The sequence below is a fragment of the Pinus tabuliformis genome, chromosome J (genome assembly GCF_031772625.1).
Source record: "Pinus tabuliformis cultivar Carrire ecotype Pingquan chromosome J, CPIR1, whole genome shotgun sequence".
NCBI classification, from domain to species: domain Eukaryota; kingdom Viridiplantae; phylum Streptophyta; class Pinopsida; order Pinales; family Pinaceae; genus Pinus; species Pinus tabuliformis.
The window spans coordinates 1,602,532,881-1,602,559,430 of NC_142295.1; the positions used below are offsets into that span (position 1 = coordinate 1,602,532,881).

At 36.3% G+C, this 26,550-nt stretch overlaps 1 protein-coding gene across 2 annotated transcripts in view; it reads right to left on the minus strand.

Annotated features, from left to right (window-relative positions):
* LOC149233606 (indole-3-acetaldehyde oxidase-like) overlaps window positions 1–26,550 on the minus strand; it is a 292,839-nt gene that overhangs the window by 19,835 nt on the left and 246,454 nt on the right. The window contains exons 7-8 of one of the 2 annotated variants that reach the window (XM_089379806.1): window positions 21,015–21,107; window positions 20,838–20,936 (exon numbers count right to left, since the gene is read on the minus strand). In XM_089379806.1, coding sequence (XP_089235932.1) covers window positions 20,838–20,936; window positions 21,015–21,107 — 192 coding nt within the window. The remainder of the gene's footprint in view (window positions 1–20,837; window positions 20,937–21,014; window positions 21,108–26,550) is intronic. The other variant, XM_089379807.1, reaches the window with a different exon arrangement.

Below are 26,550 nucleotides of genomic sequence, written 5' to 3' on the forward strand. Positions count from 1 at the left end.
ATAATGTAAATGCATGAATACTCCAATGGAGATGAACTTCAAAAAGCTATGTTGTAAAGCTATAGGTCTTGATTTGGCAAATCCTGTTGATTTGGAGTAGCATCGAATGTGCTCTAGCCATGAAAATTAGTGCAGAGGCTAAAGCATATGAGATCTCCAAGACCAAGAAATCGTTTTGGAAAATTCCATCCGAATGAGGAGCTATTAAAATAATTAATATTTTTAATGAGTTCCTAAGTCTCAACTTAGGAAAATAAAAATATTAATGGGTATTAATAAAGATAAGGATGAGAAGCTTCTAAGAGATAAGGATCAAGTATATTTTAATCTTGGCCTTTGATTAGGGACTTAATCTCGGTCGTTGATTCATCAACAGGAAAAGTATAAGAGAAGACTTGAGGGTCAATTGGAGATACACTGAGGGAGACCAGTCAGTTCGATTTCTAGAGCGGGGTTTGCTAAGAAATTTGAACTAGAGGACTGGATTGCAGTGAGAGGCAACGAGTACATAACAGAGAGGCATGGATAGTGCCAGAGGACCAGAGCAGAAATCAAAGAGGCAGACACAAAGCCAATCAGAAAGACGCAAAGGAAACTGGACTATGCAGTGACTGGAGGGCCTGCGTGGGTGACGCAGAGAGGCCAAGTGCTGATGCAGTGAGGCAGAGTGCTGACGCAGAGGGTCTGGGCACCGCACAAAGGCTAGTTGGACTGACATTGAGCCTAGGGGAAGCGCAAGAGGATTTTTGGTATTACTGTCGTGTGGTTATCTCTGTTGGGTAAGCCAATTTGGCACCCTAGTTGTACTCAAGAAAAGCTGATTAATAAAATCCTCCTCTGCCGCACCGGTTTTCCCGCATTGGGTTTTTTCGGAGACAATTGTCCAAAAAATCATTGTGTTGATGTGTTTGTTCCTTGTGCATGTGTTTGTTTCTGTATAATGGTGTGATATATGCAGTAGAATTTATTTTGATATTTACTGAAGGGATTTCATAAATAAATTATTGGAAAATAAGTAGGAAAAATAAATCAGTTGCTGCAATAATAGAATTTATGTTTAGAAATTTTCACAAATCCTTCTGAGTATCGACAACTGATTGGGGCATTGATGTTCTTAATGAGCACTAGACCAGACATATGTTTTACAGTCAATACCCTGAGCCAACATATGATTAAGTCATCACATGCACACTAGATTGTTGCAAAGCATGTGTTGAGATACCTGCATGGGACCATCAATCTTGGATTGAGATATATTGCTAAAAATGTAAGACTTCATGGATATACTGATGTTGATTGGGCTAATAACTCTGCTGATAGAAAGAGCACTTCTAGGTGTTTCTTTAGCTTGGGATCTGCCATGATCTCTTGGATGAGCAAAAAGCAGAAGTCTGTTGCACTGAGTACAACTAAAGCTGAGTACATTGCTACTAGCATGGCTAGCTGTGAGGTAGTTTGGCTGAGAAAGCTTTTTGGGGAACTATTTGAGCAAGTTCTAGACACAACTGTTATATATTGTGACAATAAGAGTGGGATTTGTATTGCATAAAATCCCACGTTTCATGACAAGTCCAAGCACATTGAGATCAAATATCACTATATCCGAGATATGGTGCAGAGAGGAGAAGTGATACTCCATCATACTGTGACCGATGATCAAATATCTGACATTCATACCAAGCCTTTACCGAAAGGAAAGTTCTTGATTTTTAAAGAGATGCTTGGACTTATGGTTGTGACCCTTCTGGGAAGCGATCACAGCTGATCAAGAACACTAAGCTTCCTTTCCCCCTATCAAAGCTCACAAGATTAGGGAATAATGCCGAAAAGCTCCTGAGGATGAGGGACCTCTTGTGTAGTGTGTGCCACAAGAGTAGGCCTCAATATGCATCTAATCCACAATCTGGGACCTGGGAAGAGCCACCTATCTAGCCAATAGGTGTTGTGAGACTTGTTTGTGTGACTTGTCTAGGATGCAGGTGTTCCACCATTTGACATTTAGTGAAACTTGGTTGTGCAATATCCTTGTCATGTGTTGACAAGTGAATCCCCCCAAGTAGTAATGAGCCTTGAATGTGGGAGATCATTGTCATGTGTTGACAACTGGACCCCCCCAAGTAGTGATGAGCCTTAGATGCGTGAGATCTTTGTCATGTGCTGACAAAGGATCTCCCCAAGCAAAGATGAGACTTGGTTGTGCAAGATCCTTGTCATGTGCTGACAAGTGGATCCCCCCAAGCAGAGATGAGCCTTGGATGTGTGAGATCCTTGTCATGTGTTGACAAGTGGATCCCCCCAAGCAGAGATGAGACTTGGTTGTGCGAGATCCTTGTCATGTGTTGACAAGTGGATCCCCCCGAGCAGAGACGAGACTTGGATGTGTGAGATCCTTGCCATATGCTGGCAAGTGGAAATCCCCCAAGTGAATATAGGGTGATAGATTAATCTCCCCTATTTTCCGTGCATATATGGTGGTAGTCGAAGCTCTCCTATGATGATTCTTCTTCATTAGAGTGAGGCATCATTGTTCTAGATGATACAAAGCAAATATGTACAAAGATGACCAGAGAAAGTAGAGATCTTCTGTTGTAGAAAGAAATTCCTCCCTAGCAGAGAGGGAGTGTTGAAAATTTGGCAGCCCAGGGATGAGTTTCTAAAAATAGGAAGTCTAAAATATGACTTTCCAAAAATAGTAAATCAACTTGCATTAATTGGTAATCAAGCATTGTTGATGGAAAAATCCTTTTTGATCATCAATCAATCCTAATAGTTCAATTTTGATTTAATCATCAATATTATTATTATTATTATTATTATTAAAAAGAAATTCAAGTCTCTCAATCATGGCTCTCAATAATGTTCTCTTACATTCTCATTAATGCTCTTACTAGAGTTATTGATTATTTTTTAGCTACAACCATGCTATTTAAAAACATGATGTTGACTCCTCTGCACTACAATAAGGAAATATGCGCAAAAGTAATCGATGATTTTTTAGTTGCAATTCTCCTAGGCCTTGAAGCTCTTCAGCGAATTCATCACATTGTGTTTTACTCGTGGAGTTAGCTTGATGAATAAAAAGGGCACAAGGGGTAAGCTTGGTGTTAAAGGTAGCTCATTACTAATGGATTTCTAGAATTTTTAGTTCAATGAAATCCATTCGAAATTTCGGCCATGAGCATTTTTATTTGCTAATTATGCACGTATTTCAATTCATTGTACTTGGGATTGAAAAATGCTTTTCTTTTTTACCTGTGCAATTTCCAAAGAAGCTTATACTTACGTTAGAAGAAGCCAACTTCACATGAAAATAGCATTTCCTTACTCACCCATGTGTTGGCATTATGATACAGGTATGACACAAGTGTTGTCCTTGATGGCAACTCTCTCAGACGAAAGATCACAGTATAGCAGGTAAACAACAAGGATGAAGAAGGAAAGGTATATGTAGGTTCACTATATACCAAGTCGCGTATACACGCAGGTTTACTATATACAAAGGCGCGTATATCGTACAAACGCACTTTCACAGAAGGAAAGGCGCGTACATGTTGGAAAACTAAGTTTTGGTTTGTGGTATTTGGTCCATGGTATTTTGGTATTGGTCCATGGTATTTGGTCCGAGGTATTGACCCCAGGTATTGGTCCTACGTGGTTTTGGACCATGGTATTAAGAGAGGCCTAAACATATATAAGGAGAAGAAGATCATTAGGCCAAAGTGCAAGTGTGCAAGTGATGAATATCTGATGAAGTGTGAGATCTAGTACGTTGGTTATGGGTTTGTGATGCTTTGCTTGATCTAAACCAAGGATGCACCTATGCGGTTGATGATGGATGACGGATCGGGATCATAAGGCTTGGAATGTATTATCATTATGTGGTTTGATCATGGATAGACTAGATCTGAATTATTGACACATGTTTTACTATATAAATGTTATGATCTAGGATATGACTGATGTCTGGAATAGCTGCAAAGTTATGAGTAAATATTTGCAGATCTGTATGCGGGTTCACTTTTATAAAAGCGCGTATACACGCTGGTTTAGCTCATCAGAGTAGCGTATACAGTATGAAGTATGATATTTGAAGTTGCAGTTGGATCTGGTTGTTGTTGCAGAATTCTGTGGTCTGCTCTGTGTTCTAGTGACTGTGTTTTGTTGACAGGGTTTCAGTGTTGGGTGATTCAGATATTGATGATGCAGGTGTAGTGGTGATTAATTTTGTGCTTCAATGTTGTTGATGGGTCCAGTATGAAAATTGGATGAAACGTGGCCTTCAGATTATGGTGTTGTGCTTCAGGAGTATCCAGTATGAAAATTTATGAAACGTGGTCCCTGGAGGAAGAGAGAAGGTTGTAGCCTTCTATAGGCCGGCGCCTACGTACTGGTAAACATATCGGCCAGTACAAGAGCCAGGGGGTTAGAGCTCCCTTCCAGTAGCAGCTGGAAAACGAGTGAAGGTTGGAGCCTTCAGTAGGCCGACGCCTACATACTAGTAAACATATCAGCTAGTACAAGAGCCAGGGGGTTGTAGCTCCCTTCCAGTAGTAGCTGGAGAACGAGAGAAGGTTGTAGCCTTCTGCAAGTGGGTGCCTACGTACTGGTATGAGTCTGCACCAATACAAGATTGTAAACAGGTTTTTCTTATATTAAAGGAAGACGGCAGCAGGTGGTTTTTGTCCCGCATTGGGTTTCCACCTTATATCATGGTGTTCATGTGTGTTTCTTATGTGTGATGATCTGTTCTGTTTTACTGCACCTGTTTACTGTTTATATGGTTAATGAAGTTCTGATGCACTGATTAAAGATCAACATATAATGGATTAACTGAATCATAAGTTTACTAGATATACGCTAGTTGCATTAAACACAGTTGCGTGTACACGCGGGTTCCCTTAACTGAAGTAGCATATATGAATCTGATTATGGAAATGAAAAAGTTAGTGATTTGCTAATACTGATTCACCCCCCCCCCCCCCCCCCCCCCCAGTATTATTTCCAACACCATGCAATGAAAGCAAATGCATGAGATCTAACTTCTACATCTACCTTTTATAATCTTCTTTTACATAGGAAGAGAAGGGAGATGCATTCTACATACCATTATGGATGAGGTGTAATATTTATGTGTAATTTAGGTATGTAACAATTATAAATCATTATATGTTCAAAATAAAAATAAAAAATCAGAATATAAAAAACTAAACCTACAATGTTAAAACCTTCAAACTAATATATATATATATATATATATATATATATATATATATATATATAGTTTTAAGGTTTCACTCAATCAATTCAACCATCCATCGATAGCATGCTGGAAATGGGAAGGCCATATGTCAAAATTCAAGTCCAATCAAATCCCTTCGGGTTATCGGTTGTTATTGTGGCTACTAGTTGAGTTGCCCTCCATTTGGATATTCAGAGGAAAATGGGGGATCTTCATAGATTAGAAATCAAGAACACATAAGAACTTGGAAGAGATGAAATACTTCTTAGATAATAAAATGGCAAGACTAATATCCTCTTAAGTAAAGGGATGACAAAACCATAAGTGCGTAAAACCTAGATGCATGAACCTTAAAATGACCTAAATATATTTAGGTTAGTAATACAACACTAAATCATAAGTTAAAAAATGGTTTTATTAATATGCCTAAGGCTATGGTCTAGATGACCATTATTAACTAAACAACTCTATCATCCTCCCTTAATGGTCCTTCTAGACTACACCAAGTTTGTCTTCAAATTTCGCAAATTTCTCTAAACCAAGAGACCTAGTAAAAGTATTTATAGTCTGATCCTAAGTTGGGTGATATTTCAACTCAATTTCTCCATCCTCTACAAGTTGTTGAATGGAACGAAAATGCACATCAAAATGTTTGGTCCACTCAAGGAAGACAAGATTCTTTTTCAGCGTAAGAATTCCCTGGTTTATTATTTTGATCATTTTGAGAAAGCATTATGGGATCATTTTGATGAACTTGCAAATCTACAAGCGTTCTTTTAAGCCAAACTATTTCATTTGCCCCTTTGATTGTTGCACTATAGTTTACTTCTATAGAGGAAGGTGACATTGCATCTTGTCTCTTTTTGGTCCAAGAAAGTTCCCCTATGCCAAGTTAGAAGGAATTACATTTAGACTTTCTGTCGTCCACAAATCCTAGACAATCTAAATTTGAATCACCATAGAACTAAAATAGAGTGCCAAAATCCAATGTTTGCTTTATATATCTTAGCATCATCTTTATTGTTGTCTAGAATTCGTTTTTGGAGTTTATATAAACTAAGAGATATAGCTAACTACATAGCTCAAGTCAAGTCAAATTGCAGTAAAATAGAACAAGTTTCCTACTAGTTGGCAGTAGACTAATTCATTGACTCTCTTCGCATCAATCTTGGCTGAAAGTTTCATCCCTTTCTCCATAGATCTACATGAGATTTTGCAATCTACCATCTTGAATCCCATCTAACAAACCATTGGTATATTTCGTTTATGAAATAAGAATATGATTATCTATTTGTCGAGGCTTCTACACCGCAATAGTGTAGAAGGCCTAAATATATCATGTCAAAAGTTAAATGTAACTCAAACATTACCTTTGCAATTGCTTTTAATTTGCATCACCACCCATGATGATGATGTCCTCAACATATATCACTAGAAATTCTCCATTACCATTCTTGCTTTTAATATAGAGATTGTAGCTAGAAGGACATCTTCTGAATTCATGCTCTCCCAAATATCTATCAATTTTGATGTACCATGTTTGGGGACACTGCTTAAGCCCATAAAGAGCTTTCTTCAATCTACATACTAGATATTCCTTGCCTAGAACCTAAAATCCTTGCAATTGGTACATCTATACTTCTTCCTCTAGATCACCATTGAGGAAGTCACTCTTCACACTCATCTGATGTAGTTTCCAACCAAAATGTGCTACCATGGCCAAAATCAAGTGGGTTGTACCATTTTTGCAGTTGTAGCAAATGTCTTCTCATAGTCGATCACTCCCTTTCGAGCAAAGATCTTTGGAACCGACCTTACTTTATACTTGTCAAGCATTCTATTTACCTTATACTTGACCTTATAAACCCATTTTCAACCAATGGATTTCTTTCTTGGAGGCATTTTTGCGAGAGACCATCTTTGATTCTTCATTAAAGTCTCATGTTCAACTTGGATAGCCTTTTTCCATTCTAGGTTATCTTTGACTTTTTCATAATCTTGAGGCTCAAAAGAATTTTGAAGGTTAGCCATAAAATCATAATTCACTAAGGTTAGACATCAAAGCATAATTCATTATACTAGATGTCTCATCTCTTTTTGGTCTACTGACAAGGCTCACAACAACCAACTCGTCCTAATGAACAACATCATTATAATTCATTAAACCATATGCCTTTTTGGTCTACCTTCTTGTTTCATATCAAGTAGCGCATCCAAATGAATGTCCTTACAGGTTTTGTATCACCACTTTGCCCTTTTCTTTCCCTCCTACTATTGCAAAGCAACCCTATTATCTCTTGAGAATTTCTAGCATCCTCTTGGCTGAAAAATTCATGGTAATCAAGTTGAGAGATGATCCCTACATATTGTCATCAATTTGTCTACTACATTAAACCTATAGTTCCATCCATATCCTCCTCATTTTCAAAAAAAATATACATCTGATTTTATGTCTTTTTGCTTCTAGAACAATCTTGTGCTTTCATCAACTACCATATCATAGTTAAGACATATTTTGACATCAACCAACCTATCAGCTTTATGGTTGTCATTGTAGCTTGTGAGTGCCATTTTCTTTGAATCTGCATCAAGTTTGGTTTATTTCTTCTTAGGAATCCATGCATATACCACTAAACCAAAAAAAATTGAAATGACTTACTTGAGGTTTTTGTTCAAACCATGTGATACGTCTTCATCGTGACATCATTTTGACTATCGATTATCCCTTTTATCCAACCTTTTCTCCATCTTTTTGAAAATATAACCCTCTATTACCTAGTTGTCAATGAAACCTCTAGCAAAGCACCATAAAATCCATATCTAGCAAAATGAAGATGACCCTCATTAGGGCATCCTCATGAACCATGTTGATCTGTGAAGTATACTTGATAAATTTGGCAACATGATCCACAATTGAAGAAGGATCACCATCGAATTTTGGGACATTTGTCATAGAACTTATATCCCATCGATTTGGATATCCAAGAATATCCTTGACATCCAAAGCAAGGTACATCTCATGTAGATCCCAAGGAGCCATTGCCTTGAGTCCTGCATAATAACCAAATGGGGAGTCGCCAAGGTGAACTTTAAAAGATTCTTGCTTCACTCTACAAGCATTGGGACATTGAAGCTCAGTGAAGAACTAGGGCTTTGTTCTTCCAATGGAGTTTTCAAATGAACAGAATTATCCTGGGATAAGCTTCATCAATGAAATGAAGCTAAAACTTCAAATAACAAGGAGGTTGACTTGCAAAACTCTTGATGTCAGAGGGATTCTTAGTTATCCGAATTATAAAACTATAGATTGGCTAGGTGAGCTCCCAAGGTATAATGGTGATCCTTCCTTAGCTACTCCTCATGTTGCAAACTTTCTCAAAAACACTTCAAAGATTAATGTAACATGTGAGGATGTGTTGATGAGACTTTTTGTTTCCTCCTTCAGACATGAACAAAAGGAGTGGGTTAAATATTGTGGAAGTCCAAAAAGTATTGTTTACATGGATCTTTTCCTTGAGCTATTTCTTAAACGTTCGGCTCCTCCACTTCAAACTCTAAAGATGATTTTATTAAGTATTTGATTACTTTCCAAGAATATTTCTCATCCAATGATGAGCCTATGGAGGAATAGTCAGTTTATGAAGATCTTGACCTTAGAAATGAGTAATTACTTGAAGATCAATTCTTTGATGAACATATTAAGGATGAAAAACCACCTCTTATGGATGTCGATGAAATACCTTCTTGTGATCCCATTAATAAACATTAAACTTATGAAGCAGACTTTGAAGAGAAACACTTAGATGATTGGGTAGGAGTTTACCATCAAATAAAAATGGAGATCGATGCTTAATTCCCTGAGTTTCAAAGAAATCCATTACATGAGTTAGAGGTTGAAATAACTAGCAATATAGAAGAAAACAATACCCTTCTGAAACAATTGAGAAAAGACCAACAATAACTACAACTTGTGAAAACAAGTCACTTAATAATTCTATGAACTATCAAGAATATGAACAAAATGAACAATCATCTAATGGCGACTCACAAGAAGAATCAGTTCAAGAGTACAACCTTGATGATGACCACATGCATGAAGTAGAATGTCAAATATCCATCAAGGAACTCTTGAAAATGATTCTTATTGATGTCAAAGGTTGTCCAAATGAAAGAGAAAGTGGTATATAGTCAAATAGCATATTTTGAGACCTTTCCAACGATATATAGCACACCTTCTAGAAATATTGTTTTTGGACTTTTGATGTCCCATTTAGATACCCTATCTTTGAATGCATTTTTACTCCAAGTACCTAGTTCGAATGGGAGCATAATATATATGGTTGGAAAGCTTATTCTGAGACATTTCCAATGGTACATGGAAATCCCTCTAACTCCTCACAGTGGAGGAGAAACGATTTTTTTGAATATTCATTATATAGTGCACAAGTCAGCCTAGCCAGTGGGTAAGTCAACCCTACTTTCAGGAGTCAAACGCACTATGTATAGGCATTATGTTGAGTAACCTAGTGTTGAGAAACCAAGTGTTGTGGAATTAGGCTTGATTTCTCTACTTGATAATTACTTGTGAATGTTTAGATTATTTATTATTTATGATGTCTTCTTCATCAAGAAATTATACAAAATGTTCAATCTTCCAAGAAAATAAATAAACAATAGCCACAAAAATTAGGCTCCAAACCAAGGCAAAACCCCACTAGGGGGAAATCCCAACAATCCTTCTCTTAGAGAATCAAATCAAAATGAGATATCCAAGACCAAGACCAAGACCAAAACTGCCACGAAAAATGCCAAGTTAAATTCTCCTCCAAGTCACCTCCAATGTCAAAGTCAGCGATGGTCAAACTGTCCCAAATTTGCTCAACTCCTAAAATTTTGGCCCCTAAAATTTTGGGCTTGTAGTAGCACAGAAAAATTCAGCCTTCAAGTCTAAAATTTGGTCAAACAAAATTAGTTCTTTAACTTGATTTCTCTCTCCTTTGACTTTTGCTTCTTGTCCTCTTTCACATGGTTCAGATGTACTTCTTGTGTGTGAATGAATTATCTCCAAGAGAGTCGAACTTGCTTATATATAGCTGTCCAGGAGGTCGAACAGTGTCTCTTGAAGACCCAGCCAACTTGTTTCGAGGGTCGACTTGACATTTTGTAGACTTATTGACTCAACGAAAAATTCAAAATTCTTTGCTTACAAATGTCCAAATGGGACATGACTCCAGTATATTTTTATTTGACTCGATAAATTATTTTTGACTCTTTTTACTCTATAAGCATGAAGAACATGATTTGACCAAAAATAAATATAATAATGAATATAATAAATAAATCAACGATAGTTTTACATTACATTATGAAGACCGACACTAGTTACAATTTCAACACCTAGAACTCACTCGCTCAAGCAAGTTCAGTCTTCTTTTAGGGAAATAAAGGAGCAATTCTGAGGTTCATACCTCATGAACCAAGTAAAGTGAAGCTGAGTTGGAAGTCTAGCTGAGTTAGAGGAATTTGTGTGAGATATATTTGTTGTACCTAGGCTGTAAAAGGGTTTTGGGAATAATTTTTAGGGAAGGGTTTCGTTTTTGTTGAGGCCAAGTGCAGCCCTTATTGGAGACCAAATTCCGAAGGTTAAGTAGGCCAAGTTTTTGTGAGGAGAAGGATGAGTTTCATACCTGTCTCAATGGCTGAGATCTGTCCTTTTTGAAGGTCGAGTTTCAAGTCTAGTTAGAGGGTTGAATTTTGGTGTGAGAAGCCAAGTTTTAGGCCTGTCTTGAGGGTTGAGTCTTGGTGTTTTTGTAGGTCGAGTTCAAGCCTGTCTTAAGGGCCAAATTCTAGTGCATTGACTTTTAACATATAATGAGCCTAAGCAATGATGGTTGAACAATGACCAACAAGAGTTGAGGAAGTTGAAGTGCCAAGTGGGTGTAGCAGATCAAGTCTAAAGAGCCAAGTCAAGAAGCCTAGTTGAAGAACAGAAAGTTAAAGTGTACAGGTCAAGTGATTGTGATCAATCTTGAAGGAACAAACCTGGGGGTTGCATGTTTAGATGACAACTTACTGAAGAATTTGTTGAGGACTAGAAGTTATTAATGACAGACCCAAGGAACAACTTGAAGACATCGGTTGGTGCCAACCATTTGCTGAGTTGGGGGATTGGTGTCTTCTATAGGCTAGTGCCTACATTCGCCAAGTTGGTGCTCAACTAGGGGAATTAAATCCCCTGTAGGTTGGTGCCTACGAAAGTTGTAAATTGGTGCTTAATTTGTACAAGGAAGTTTACAAAATATTTACAAAGAAAATTTGTATGGGTGTTTCTTATGAAGACCTGTGTTTCATGATTTATGTGCATCAAATTTTTAAAAGATGAAAATAGTTAAAAATAATGAAATACTAATTCACCCCCCCATCAGTGTTTCCAAGAATTGATTTCAAAGTCAGTACCTTCAAACACAACCTAACAACTAGAAAGTCGACCTCAGAAACACATATGACAAAGTCAAGAAGGTGTGAATCCAAACCCCTGAAAGAAGTCTCCTCCATATCCATGAATATAGAATCTTTTAAAGAAGATGAAAACAATCAAAAGAGTCAGGCAAATCTAGAAGCAGTTTACACCATTGATTTTGAAGAAAAATTTGAGGTTGCTCAAGGACAAATAGTCAAGCTCAGAAAATAAAATATAAGGCTTAAAGAGTGTTTGCAAATCCTTGAAGTGAAGAGTCATAACATTGACAAAACAAAAGTCGTCCTCCTTGCTCGAAGAGTCCATACAAAGCCTTCTTCAATTTGCAAACATGGGACTCCTTCCCATGTATCACAAAGCCCTGAGGTTTTTCTATGTACACTTCCTCCTCAATCACACCATTGAGGAACACAGTCCTTACATCCATTTGATGTAACCTCCAAAACATAACTAAAGCAAGATAAATAATAATCCTAATGGAAGTGTACCTGGCAACTGGAGCAAAGGTCTCCTCATAGTCCTCTCCCTCTTTCTGGGAGAACCCTCTCACCACAAAGCTCGTTCTGTACTTCTCAATGGTGTCATTTACTGCATCCTTGATCTTATAGATCCACTTGGAAGTCAGTGTTGACTTCACCTCTAATCTCGGAATACCATTAACATCGCAATTTTATCGCGACATGACTAAAAAAATCATCATGTTGCACCCACGTCTGAATTTAAGTGATTTTTAAGTTTTTTCAATGTTGCAAACTGCACAATAAAATTGCAAAACTATCATCATATTACGATTTTTTCAACGGGGTGATATTATCAACCAAAAAAGTTAGCAATTTTTTCTTGACCGAAAAAATCACAAAAATATCGTTAACATCACAATTTTATCGTGACAGCCGAAAAACTACCGCATCATGCCCAAGTCCATATTTAAGTGATTTTTTGGTTTTTATTTGTCATTTTGCAAATAGAGCATGGGCTTGAGACCAAAGGAGAAGGAGAACATGTTTTCGTGGGAGGAGGACGAGGAGAACACCAATTCTTTCAGACAATCCCATGAGTTTTGCAATGAGGATCAATTTCCCTCAACATTGGGCACACTTGCAAGTATGCGCATCAATTTCCCTTTTTTTTTTTTTTTTTTTTTTTTTTTTTTTTTCAGATTTTTCTTGTGGTTTTAGTCACCCATTTTTTTTCATGATTTCACTAGGGGGAGAGTGTTTTTTTTGCAATTATCAATTCATTGTCTGGAGAGGGTTTCCCAACCAATGGCCAACTTCCCACAGTTGCCAGTGTATTTGAAATTTGGCAATTTGTAGCCTATAGGTATGTCCCTTTGTTATTGCAATTTTTTTTGTAGTTAAATGTCCTTTTTTATGCAATTTTTTTATTTATTTTTAATCTTGATTGTAAAAATGTTATTTTTTATTTTTGTCAATTTTTTTCTACCATATGTTCAATCATTACAATGAACTCTGAAAATGCTAAGAGCTTTGGACCCTATGTGGGTATATGGTGAACTCGAAGGGAGTTCAATACAAAAAATTTGAATTGTAAGTTGTGTGGGAAGCATATGAGAAGGGGGTCTCTCGATTGAAATACCACCTTGTGCAAATTCCAAGATATAATATAGAACTTTTCCCAAATGCAGCTTCTGAAATCATCTGTATTGCTACCAAATCACTACAAGATAAAGATTTTTCAAAAGATAACAGAGAAATTATGAGAAGTCAATTGCAAGGGGAAGAGTGGGGAGAAGTGAGAGTGGTTTTTCAGCATCACCTTCCACAATGGTTAACCCTGCATCTACATCATTATTTTTTGTTCCTAGAACAACACCTGGTGCAGAAACTTCTATCAGGTCAACACTTAAAAGAAATGAGAAGGAAGAATTCGACAAGTTGGTGGGTAGGTATTTTCTATGGAATCACATTCCTTTTAGCATTGCCAAGAGAAATCCATTCTACCAGCCTAAGATTGATGTTATTGGTATTGTTGGCCCGAGGTACAAAGCCCCTTCCTATGATGAGTTGAGAACGCCTACACTTCAAAATAAAAAGGCCAATTGCAATGCAATATTGGAGGAGTTTAGGGCATCATGGGAATGCAATTGTCTGCACTGTGATGTCGAATGGTTGGACTGATCAAAAGTGTAGAACCTTATAAACTTCTTCGTTAATTTTCCCAAGGGTGCAATGTTTATGAAATATGTTGCTTTATCCGCACATTAAAGATGCATGATTATTTTGTGATTTAATCAACATGTTCATTCAGGAAATAGGTCAACAAAATGTTGTCCAAGTCATAACGAACAATGTTGCAAATTATGTTGTCACTAACAAGTTGTTTATGGAGAGGCATCCTAACTTGTTTTGGACACCTTGTGCTACACATTGTGTTGATTTGATGTTAAAGAATATAGGGAAAATTCCTTATGTCGGGGATATTGTTGAATCATCCAAGACCATAACAAAATTTATATATAATCATGCATCTGTGCTCAACTTCATTATAAGGTTCACCAATAATAAGGAGTTTGTGTGTCCTGTTATTGCACGGTTTTCCACTAGCTTCATATCTCTTCAATCTATCTTAAATTCTATGTGGGATATGAAGAGAATGTTTCTTTTAGAGGAGTGATGTGTTTTATCTTTTAGCCACAAAATGGAGAGAGAGGCCATATGCAGGCTAGTTTCATATTAGGGGAACTTTTGGGCAAGGGTGGAGGAGGTGTGTGCTATTACCAAACCTTTGGTAAAGGTTCTTTGGTTGGTAGATGGAGACAAGCCCGCCATGGGCTACTTGTATGAGGCTATGGATAAGGCCAAAGAAATTATCCGTAGCTATTATGAGGATAAGGGGTATAAGGCGTTTGAGAAACAACAGTTGATATGGAGAGTGATTGATGAGCGATGTAACAATACACTCCATCATCCCATTCATGCTACATGGATCTACCTCAAGTCCGCATTCTCTTACTCCTCTAGTTTCATATTTGATGCTGAGCTGATGGATGGATTCCTCATTTATGTTCATAAGATGGTGTCATCACAAGAAGAACATGCAAATATTTGTAAAGAACTGGAGATAAATAGGATAGCAGATGGGAAATTTAGCTCTGAAATGGCTATCCATTATAGGAACACCAAAAAGCCAGATGAGCTTTATTTTGTTTTAAATTTCATTGTCTCTTCATACTTTGCTTCAACTTTCAAATTTCAAAGTTTTTTTATGTTTGTCTTATTTGTTGTAGATGCTTGGCAGACAAGCTATGGTGATAAAATACCCAATCTCCAAAAGTTTGTCATTTGATTGCTTAGCCAAACATGTAGCTCCTCCAAATGTGAGCGTAACTGGAGTGTATTTGAAAAATTACACACCAAGAAGTGCAACAAGTTAAAAAATTTCAAATTAAATTTTGAATTCATTATAAATTATAATTTATAATTTTTATATTATTGATTTATAATTTATGAAATTATGACCCTCATACAACTTGGAGTCCCAGCGCTTTAATGAAATGGTGTACGTCTATTACAATCTCTTATTGTGGGTGAGACAACTTCAGTAAACACCTGATTTGGAAGCGATCTCATTGGATGGGATTGACATCACTATTGCATGGAGGGTTGAGGTAGAGAGGTTTGTCATGTAATTGGTCCCCGATTTGTTAGAGGAGGATGCATTGGAGGAGGTAGCAGTCGTAGTGAAGAGCGGGGTTGCAGGGGAGTATCCCCCCCCCTCCCCTCCCCCCCCGAACCCGCTCCCGAAGCGTGCTCCCTTCTGGAGCAACCCCGGGAGCGCACTCCTGAAATCGCTCCCACAGGGAGCAATTTCGAGAGCAACCCTAGGAGTGAAATTTTCACTCCCTAGCCTTTTTTGCAATTTTTCTTTTGCAGTAACATCCCAAATGCAATTTGTTTTCAAATAAACAAATAATTTTTGAGTGGGGCAACCTAATGATCAAGCCTATAGCCCTCCTATGTTATGAACATAAATTATGTAAAAATAAATAAAAATAGATAATAGATAATAATCATAACAATAGAAATATAATAATAAATAATAAGTAAATTAACTAACGGTTAGTTAGTTAATAATGAAAAGGCATGTCTTAGAGACATGTCTGTTCATGAAAGGGTACTTACCTGGCTATATATACAGGACCCTCATTCTCATTTGTACTCATCCTATATTCATTCTTTTATACAATTTACAATTACAATCCTACGATGGATGTCTTTGTCTACGAAATATTTTAATATTTTCGTTGCGTATACGAATTTTGGTTGTTACATTGGTATCAGAGCACGTCTGATCTGGCCTTTGGCCTTCAACTCGTCGTCAATTTTGTTGTCGCCAATCAAGCATTCGCCACGAAGAAGGAGGTTCCCCATTCTACCAGTCATTACTAGGCCTTTCCCCAATTCATAAAGAAAAAAACAAAAAACACAAAAAGAAAAATAAAGAATAAAAAAAACAAAATTTGAAATATAAAGTAAAAAACAAAAAGATAAAAAATATTAGAAAAAAAACAAATATAGCCCGATGTAAATTTTGAAGGAGAACATTCATATATAAAAAAAAAAAAAAAAAAAAAAAAAAAAAAATTAACATTATTGATAAAAAGTGCATGATAAAGTCAAAAGGGAATCTTTCCAAATATCTTTAAAACTATACGTAAGAAGAGGAAGAGTAGATAATATTATCTTGATTCTTCATTAAGTGGTTTACAAGCTCGTGATATTAGCAACCCATGGTAATTGCCCATGGTATTTTCAAGGTAAAAGAAGAACTAAAGGAATTCAAACTCTCTTTAATTGAATGGTAAGTCTTACTTTTACGTGGAGAAAATTAACCGAGTCAAAGGAACATAAGTGGACATATATTTTATATTATACCCCAAAGAGATGAATAACCACGTTTCACTAGGGTTGTAACTTTTCAAAAATAAAAAGAAAAGATTATAAATAAAAGATATAGAAAGAGAAGTTTTATATTATAAAGGGGTATTTTAAAGAAAAGCTCAAGTCATAAAATTATTGAAAATATATACAAGTACAAAGCGGGTATCATTATAAAAGGTTACTTAAAAGATCCATATATTAAAGTTTATAAAGGGTTAACTCTAGAACTATAAAGAGATATAAGGATAACAAGTTATAACAAAAGAAGAGTAATTTTTAAAAGCATTATAATAAATATAAGGAGCAGTTTATCTAAATAATGGAGCTATATTAACTTTTTTTAAAGTGGGAAGTCTAAATAAAAAGGAATATTCTATTTAAAGGGTAAACTATTTAAGACTTCAGAGAATACATATACTCAAAAAGGTAATATTATTAAAAACAAAAGCAAAAATATTATTACAAGGATTACAAGGATTATTTTAAACCTTCCGCTCATCTTGAAAGTGAAAAAAATGGATTCTAATTTGGAAATGAAGGAAGGATCATTTTCCTATAAGGGTGTTCTAATCACACATCACAAGTTAATTACATTAAGAGGGACAATCCAAGGGAAAAAGTTAATAATGCTATTAGTACAAGTCGCGAGGAGAATTACATCAATGTTAATCTAACAAATCAACTATTAATTCCAGAGTCAAACATAGGAGAAATAACAAATATTTTTGGAAAAAAGAATATGAAATTAATGATTTACAAGCGACAATTGATCATTTTGAGTACATATCTCAATTTAATGTCGTAACTATGCTTGACGAAGACGTTGACATAATTCTCAGTCGCCCTTGGTTTAAAGAATTAGGTATGTTCATTTTAAACACACAAAAAAAATCTTGATGTTCCCTTAGAAGAGGAAGATGGTGACGTTCCAAGACATGACAACGAAATCAGAACTGATAATGCCTTCATCAAAAGATCTTAAGGATATTTTGAAACTAATGTTTCAAGAGAATCTAGAAACAGTATCAAGGAAGCAAAAAGAACTTGAAGAAGTCATATCCAACAAAAATAAAGAAAATTCGTATTTGAAGGAGCATAATCAAAAACTACTTACGCAAGTGAGAAAATGTAAAGCTAAGAAGTACAAGTTAGAACAAGAAAAAAAAAGTTTTGACAAAAAATTCAACGAAAGTCTATCAAAGAAAGAAGAGGAGAATTTATGCTTAAAAGACCTTAACAAAAATTATTATAACAAATCAAGTGTTTAAAAGACGAGAAGCTTGAAGGCCAAAATAAAGTTGACTCAGAAAATGAGGAATGCTTATGTCTCAAAAATCATAACCAAAATCTGCTCAAACATATTAAAAAACTTAAGGACAATAAGAAATCATTGACGAATAGGTTCGAAGAAATTATCGCAAAAGAAGCATCAAAATTGCTAGATGTAGTAGTCCAAGTTGGGGAAGAAGAAACAAACATCGATCACACTAATATCACAGTTCAAGCAAATCCAAATCCTCCTGAATTAAAGACGTTCTCAGAGGTTGTCGTTCAAACGACGAACACTCCAAATGAGGATTCAGCAATCAATTCAACAAGAACAATGCTTGAAGGAAATCAAGAAATTGCCATAAAAACGTTGAAGGAAGTTCAAACAAGAAAAACTCCTTATCTACATCTGAATCACAAGAGTAGACACCTTAATCAATCTACAAATTTGTATCACTCAGAACATAAACAACAAACTTATGTTCCGAAGAATACTGAAGTGAGCACAATTCAGTCTATTGATAACAATTCGTTACAAAGCTCCAGTGATCAGAAGATTCCACAGAAGGTTAATCTAGGATGGTCTGATCCATTCTCAGTACAACAACTTTATATATCACTCCAAGAATCATATCAACTTGTATCGACAAAGATGATTGTTCTAAGACGAGAAGGCATTTGTAACAGAAAAAGAGATCAAGCAGAAGACATTTGTAACAGAAAAGAGATCAAGCCCTTTCATCAACAAGCTTTGAGGACAAAGCTTTTTGAAGGGGAAGGCAATGTTATGAACATAAATTATGTAAAAATAAATAAAAATAGATAATAAATAATAATCATAATAATATAAATATAATAATAAATAATAAGTAAATTAACTAATGGTTAGTTAGTTAATAATGAAAAGGCATGTCTTAGAAACATGCTTGTTCGTGAAAGGGTACTTACTTGGCTATAATACAGGACTCTCATTCTCATTTGTAGTTATCCTATATTCATTCTTTTATACAATATACAATTTACAATTACAACCCTATGATGGATGTCTTTGTCTACGAAGTATTTTAATATTTCCACTACATATACGACTTTTGGTCATTACACCCTAGTATTGATATGTGATTCATGGTAATGTTATATTCTTAAAGTAAAAGGATGAAAATGAAGATTAAGAAGAATGTCACTTAAATTTTTAACATTACCATGAAATGACTCAGGATGTTTGAGAGTGGTTCCGACCTCATTGGATTTCATATGGAGAAAGTAGAATTTTAGATCTCATTCAAAATCCAGCAGACTTATTAGTTTTTCAGGATTTCAGGATTAGGGGGATTGCAATGTTTCCATTGGATTTTGTCATGTATTAGGGTATGGAACTCGTATTTAATTAAGAGCACCAATCCCTCTATGTATCTTGATGTTAGTGATAATGGTTGTCGAACTCCTCTATCATGACCCTACTAAAAATGTACCCATCACTCAAACAAAATCTTGACTTGACATGCTATGCTTTTTCTATCTTATGTTAATGCTTAGAGGGTGATATTAATGAAAAAGAACTCGATTTTCCAACAAGACACAAAAAATAGACATTTCTCGTGGTGGCAAGAGGCCCAAGCATCAGCAATAGGCAATAGATTTACTTGTCTTTTCTAGTTTCTAGTACTTTTTATAACTGTTGACTCTTTCATATTTATTAGGATATTTTTTGTAAACAATATATGACAATTTAAGTTTGAAGCTTGAAGTTGGAAATTATAACTCGTTGGTAATGAATTATGAATATGATGCTTCGTGAAAGTTGAAAGTTGTTTCATTTCATTTCATTTCAATTTATAACATTTCATTTCATGTTAGATATTCTTTGTTGTAATGGTTACACTTAGCTTACAAGTACAACTTTGGTGATCAATGATGATAAATGTTATATATTGAATTTTGAAAGCTTGAAACTTTAAGATTGATGAATCATGAGACTCAATATGTTGTATGTTACTAACTTGTGGACATGGTTGATGAAGATTATAACTTCTAGATGATTGATGTTATATGGTTCAATCTACGTTTTTATGTTTTTTATATCTAATTCATCATTCTACATATTTTTGTTGACATATATGCATCAAAATATAAATAAATATATATTATATCAAAATTCGTTCCCCAATTCTCTCTCGAACCAGGAGCTTCTGAAAATGTCGCTCCTGCTCCCAAGTAACCTTGGCGGAGAGAGGTAGAGGAGGAGCAAGATGAGGAGAGATGACACCACCTATCAAGGTCACTAGTAAATGACATAGTCTACCACCTATTTCTTCATCTAGAGGTCATCAAAGTCCAATGCCACCCCCAAGGTCTTCTTCCTCTAGAGGAAAATCCATTACCTTTTCCTGTAATAGGGGCTAAGGAAATCACTCAGTAGTTTATGTATCTAATTTCATTATAGATGACTCATGATGATGAGATACATTTATTATATTTTTTGTTGATATTTTGAGGCCAAATCAGAACTCAAAATTCAGAACATGATTCATTGTTGACATGTGATGTAGCACTAGACATCTTATACATCTTGATTCTTATATATTAGTTTTCTTTCATATGTGTGGCAATGCATATATTTGATGTTGTGGATGCTTTAGATGCTAGAAAATTTGAAAAGAATGAATATTTTTGTATATGTTTGCCAATTTTTACCATTTTTTCATTTTCTCAACCCTCGACGATTTTATCCGAAAGCTGATTTTTTCAACATTGCAACTTTGTAAGAAGTTAAATGACCAATCATATTCAAATAGCGTCCCTAATGTGATTATATTTAAATCATGAAACTGCCATACACCAGGAACAAAGAAATTCAAAACATTAGCCAAAAAAAACGGAAACAATTGGGCCAGATAAAAGAAACAATTTAACAATAGTTTAATATGGTGCAAATCCACTAACGAACCTGTCCAACGTCCACAGCAGGATTCAGGCTTCTTCCACAGTCATAAATTATATCTGTTTGCAGTATAGTAGTAGCTCCTGTAAGGAGGTCTACCTCTACCTGTAATATGAGTTTCACACATCGATATTTTTGTGATTACAAATAATATTATATCACATAAATAATTTGTATGCTTACCTCACTTGCTGCAGCACCATAGTTGAGATATTTAGCATTTGAATCAGGAACCCAATATGTTTGTGCAGAAAGGTTGACTGATTGAATAACAGCCTGTGAACGAAACAAACCCAGAGTTTAGCTTCCATTATCACGGAATAGCCTTATCATTGAAGGAACAAACATCATAGATGACAAACATGATACAAATATTCTCAAAATGTACCTATGGTAATTATTAAATGATTGTATGCTAAGGTAAATCCACATATTATCTTCCTATTATAGTTAAAAAGAGTTATTCCATTTATTTGAATAGTTTATTGTCACTAGCCATGACATGATTATTGCATCATGCACTACTAGCACATCTACTCTTTATTTCCTTTCCAGCAACCTCATCTCATGTCAAAGTACTCCTTTCAATGGCTTATTCCGAAAGGAAAGAATTCTAATGAGTTGAAAGATGCCTACAAAAAGATTTAATACACGCCAAGCTCTTGCTAATGTTAAATTGCTTTGTATCACCTTTTAGTGATTAGTGAATAGGTACATCAATACAATGTTTGTAAAAACATAAATGTGCAGATATAGTAGGGGGAACATGGCTCACATACCTTTCTTTCTTTTTTCTCTTTTGGAAAATTGCTTTGTATCACCTTTTAGTGATTAGTGAATAGGTACATCAATACAATGTTTGTAAAAACATAAATGTGCAGATATAGTAGGGGGAACATGGCTCACATACCTTTCTTTCTTTTTTCTCTTTTGGAAAAGAAAACCCCCTTATTTGTTGAGAAATCAGTATACTTGTGTGTTACGGTTGATTTCTCTTAGCATGGTAATTATTTGTGAATTTGTTGGCTTATTATTTATTTTAATAAGTTATTTTTATTAAACAATTACCAAAAACATAGACATATTTGTGAATTTGTTGGCTTATTATTTATTTTAATAAGTTATTTTTATTAAACAACTACCAAAAACATAAACATGAAGATCACAGAAAAACAATGAACACAAGATATAGGCTCCAAGCCAAGGCAAAACCCCTCAAAGGGGAAAACCCAGAAAATATCTTCTTATAGAATCAGATCAAAGTGAGAAATCCAAGACCCAAATCTATCCACCAAGAAGCCAAGTCAAGCCCTCCAAAAATCCACACAAAATTTTCTCTTATTTCAGTTGTTTTGTTGCCCAGAAAATTTGCACTGATTCACATCTTTAGTAGCCCAGGAAGCTCACACTTTTCCAGAACAGATAACCTCAAAACTTTGCATCTTCTACTTCAGAACTGATCGCAGAAAGCGCCGAAATTGCTTTTCCAAAATGGAGGAGGACGAATGTGTTGAAGGAAATGTAACTAGGCTAGGTCTTCATAAATGTAATTTTGATATTTGCATTTATTCAAGAAAAGAGAAATTATTTTGATATTATTTGTCAATGAGTTTCTTGCTCATTGAAAATAGGTCAAGTACATTTTGAAGTGCTTCTAGAGAGTCAAAGTCAAAATGTAATTATGATGAGATCCTTTGAGGGTATGTCAATATACAAGGTCATGGGAACTCCTCCAAGCCAAGTCAAATCCTCTCCTAGCATCAACGAAGTCTCCAAGCAGCCAAATAATGAATAAAAAATGAATTAAGATAAAACTGTCAAGTCGGCCTAATGGACAGTCAAGTCAGCCTGAAGAGGAGGGACAGACCTCTACTTATCAATGTTCCACCAAGTTTCGGGGACGAGGAGGCGAGGGAGTGGGGATACGCAGGAGTGGCCTATGCAAAAGCTCCCCACCAATTTTTAGGAAACGTGGGGGGACGTCGGGGTCTTAAAAACTTATAAATATAAAATATAAATCGAGGAATCATATAACTGAAACAAATTTAAAACGAAAAGCATGATCATTGATATCATTATCATATAAATTATAATCATACATCATACATGTAATTTTGTAACTGTACAGTGTAACTACTAGTCTACTAACTTACTAACAATGCACAATGAAAATAAATTATAAAATTATAAATGTTTAAAGTTTTAAACTTTAAACTTTAAACCATATTGATGTTCCACTTCCAACTATGAACATTGAATATTGAATAATATAAAAGTCAAGTCTGATACATCAGCGACAGCGTTCCGTTCAACAAAGGAGTAGACAGAAGGTTGCTTGGCGATGGCGGCAGTGTTCAATTCAACGAAGGAGCAAACAGAAAATGAAATGTGAAATGAACATAATGTAAACCCTTCCCAGTTGGTCAACAAATATTAAAAATTACGATTTTTTTGTTTCATAAAAAAAAATTGCGATATTTTTCTAGGGAAACGACCCCTCAAGACCCCTTAAGACCCCTTTCGCCTAGGAAACGACCCCTTTCAAGTTTCCTCATGTACCCTGTTTTTTGGGAGCGTGGGGAAACGTCCCCCTCTCGTCCCCAAGTCCCCGGAGCGCGAGGGAGCTAGGAAACTCGACCCCCAGGTGGGGGGACACGACCCCGTGGAACACTGCTATTTATAGAGGTTGTCCACTCCAAATAGAATGCACAAGTTCACTCTGAAATCAGCGCAGAAAAGAGGTAAAGAAAAGGACGAAAAGAAGCCTTCTAGGGCAGCGAAGGAAGGGAGAAAGAAGCCGAAGATTAAGGATTGTTTCTGGGGTAAACTCACAGCCACACGTGCGAAAGGGAAAGAGTCTGCCTGCGGCCATAACAGCAAAAAATCACAGTTCACTATATCTCATTGTTTTGGGTGCAAACTAGGCCTACAAGGCCTCTCTCTCAAGCATGGAAGAAGGGTATGCAAGCGAAGGGTAGAAGACAAGTCTAACATGGTTTAGTGAAGAGAATCCTCCACACATGCGAAGAATTAGGGCTGCATTGTTGTTGCCCTAAGTCTACAATAGTTGTCAAGAGAAGAAGGTTCGATTGGAAGGATAGAAGGTCATCATCCTAAGGTAGAAAGACTACCTCTCAAGCGAAGGAAGAAGTCAAGGATTAGCCTAGAACACACAATCCAAGAAGAACGAAGTGCCGCAAGAAGGAGGATGAAGTGCTGAAGGACAAAGTGCCAGAAGAAGTGTTGGGGAATAGGGTGCAAAAAGAAGGATTTGACTGGTGCTTGGAGGATACTTTTGTCAAGGGTCTAGGGTTTGGCATTGATCAATAGAAGCTTCAATAAGAGAAATTCACTAAAGGGTTTTCCTCTCAAGAGAAGAGAGGTTTTGGCCCTAGCAGAGAGCCAATATCTTGTGTTCTTGTTTTTGTGTTTTGGTAACAGTTTGATGAAGTACACACATATGCACTAATAAGAAGAAGAAGAAGAAGCTAACAAAAAAAGTAAAAGGACTCCACAAATTGTTATCAAGTAACGAAGAATCACACTACACTACTTTGCCCTAGATTCTTCAACATGGTATCAAAGCTAAGGTGACACATCAAGGAAAGGGAAACTCAAGAACACTCATCAAGGAGAAGCATCTACAAAGTTGAAGCATCAAGCCTAGAAGTCTCAATCACTTCAAGGACAAGAAGGGTATACAATCCATCAATCATCAAGGAGGTCTACAAAGCTAGAAGAAGAGCCTTGCATAAAGGCACCTACAAAGAAGAGCATATTGAAGCAGGACCTACATCAAGCTACAAGTCTTCAAGCAAACCTAATCACCAAGCAAGTCCACTTGGAGAAGGCAACTTGAAGAACATCAAGATCCAGGGAAGACAAGCCATCAAGCCTTCAAGGAGGAAGCAAATCCATTACATCTCAAAATCTATCAAGTAAGTACATGTCCCCTTCTGAATATACATCAATGTCTTTTTGCAAGGAAAACAATAAATTGGTAGGTACAATTAACTTTCTTGCATGGAAGAAGAGGACTGATCTACTTCTAAAAGAGAATGAACTCCTAGAACATATCAAAGGGAATATCACTATCCCTGCTAAGGAACAGACTCAAGCCTTAGCCAAGTACAATAAGGATGAGATAAGAGCTCAAAGGATTTTGATAGAATCAATCAAAGACTCTCTCATTCCTTATGTCTCCAAATTTGAGACATCAAAAGAAATTTATGATAAGCTAGTAGAGTTATTCTCGGTATCCACAACCGGAGAAGTAATATCTCTGAGAAATGAATTATACAAGATGACGATAACAAAGGAAAGAATAGCTCCCTACTTCATGAAAATTTCTAAAATGAGAGATCAACTTCAAGAGCTTGGGGAAGTCATGTCTGACAGAGAGATGACAACTATGGTAATCAATGCTCTACTTGAGGAGTGGGGAAACTTCACATCAAGCATATGCTGATTTGGGCTAGCATCGGATGTGCTCTAGCCATTAAAATTGGTGGATAGGCTAAAGCACATGAGATCTCCAAGACCCAGAAATGGTTTGGGCAGATTCTACCCGATTTAGGAGATATTAAAATAATTAATAGTTTTAATGGAGTTCCTAAGTCTAAACGTAGCCAAGGGAAGCCCTAAAGCAGACCTAAATGCAGTCATGGTCGAGACCTTAATGCTGCACACGCTGCCTTATACAAGCCCTTAAAGAGATCCCTAATACGCTGGTCTTATGTGTCATGTTGGTGCCCTAGACGCAGTCCATGGAGGGAACTTATTCACAGTTAAGGAGGACTGTTTAGGAGGGTTGTTAGAGGCTGTTTAGGAGTGTTGTTGGACGTTGTTTAGGAGGGTTGTTAGAGGTTATTTAGGAGTGTTGTTAGAAGCTGCTTAGGAGGGTTGTTAGAAGCAGTTAAGGAAGACTGTTAGAGGACTTGATTGTTGTACTAGAGAAGCTCTATGTTGCCTGCATATGAAAGAAGCCTAAACAACCATAGCCTAGCTTCTTTGCTAGGTTGCAAGCCATAGCAATCAGCTAAGGCTGATAAGTGTAAATAGTTTGCAGCATATTAGATGTTGTATGTGCATCATAATGATATATATTATAGCAAGCATGGATGAGTGTTTGTTGGATGCAGCATGGTGTTAGAGACAGCATGTTTGGTTGCAACAATGATTAGTGCAGCATGATGAATGGTGCAGCATAGTGCACCATGATAGTGGTGCAGCATATAGGTGATAGCAAGTATGGGTGCAGCGTAGTGCAGTATGGTGCAGCACAATGGTACAACATGGTGATGATGGGCATGTAGATATAGTAGCAACATGATGCATTGCAGCTGCGTGTTGATGATGAATACAACATGATGATGCGGTACTGCTCAGTAATGGGACGCAGCATAGTGATGAAGAACAGCATAGTGTCAAGTGCATCATGATGATGGGGTGCAGCACAGTGATGTGTGTTGCATGGTGATGGAGTCACCTTGGACGATCAGTTGAAGCAGTATGCCTTCACCTAAGTTCAGATCAGCTGCCTCATGTGCCATCTTCTTAGAGAAGATCTCTGCTCTTATTTAGATAAGTCAAAATGTTGACTTTTTGATGTATATGTACCATCTCTCTCTCTACTGAACTATTGAAGAACATATAAGAAGAATTGATCAAGGGTTTCCCCACATTAGGGTTTGTCCCTGTCTGGCGCCACATCTTGTGT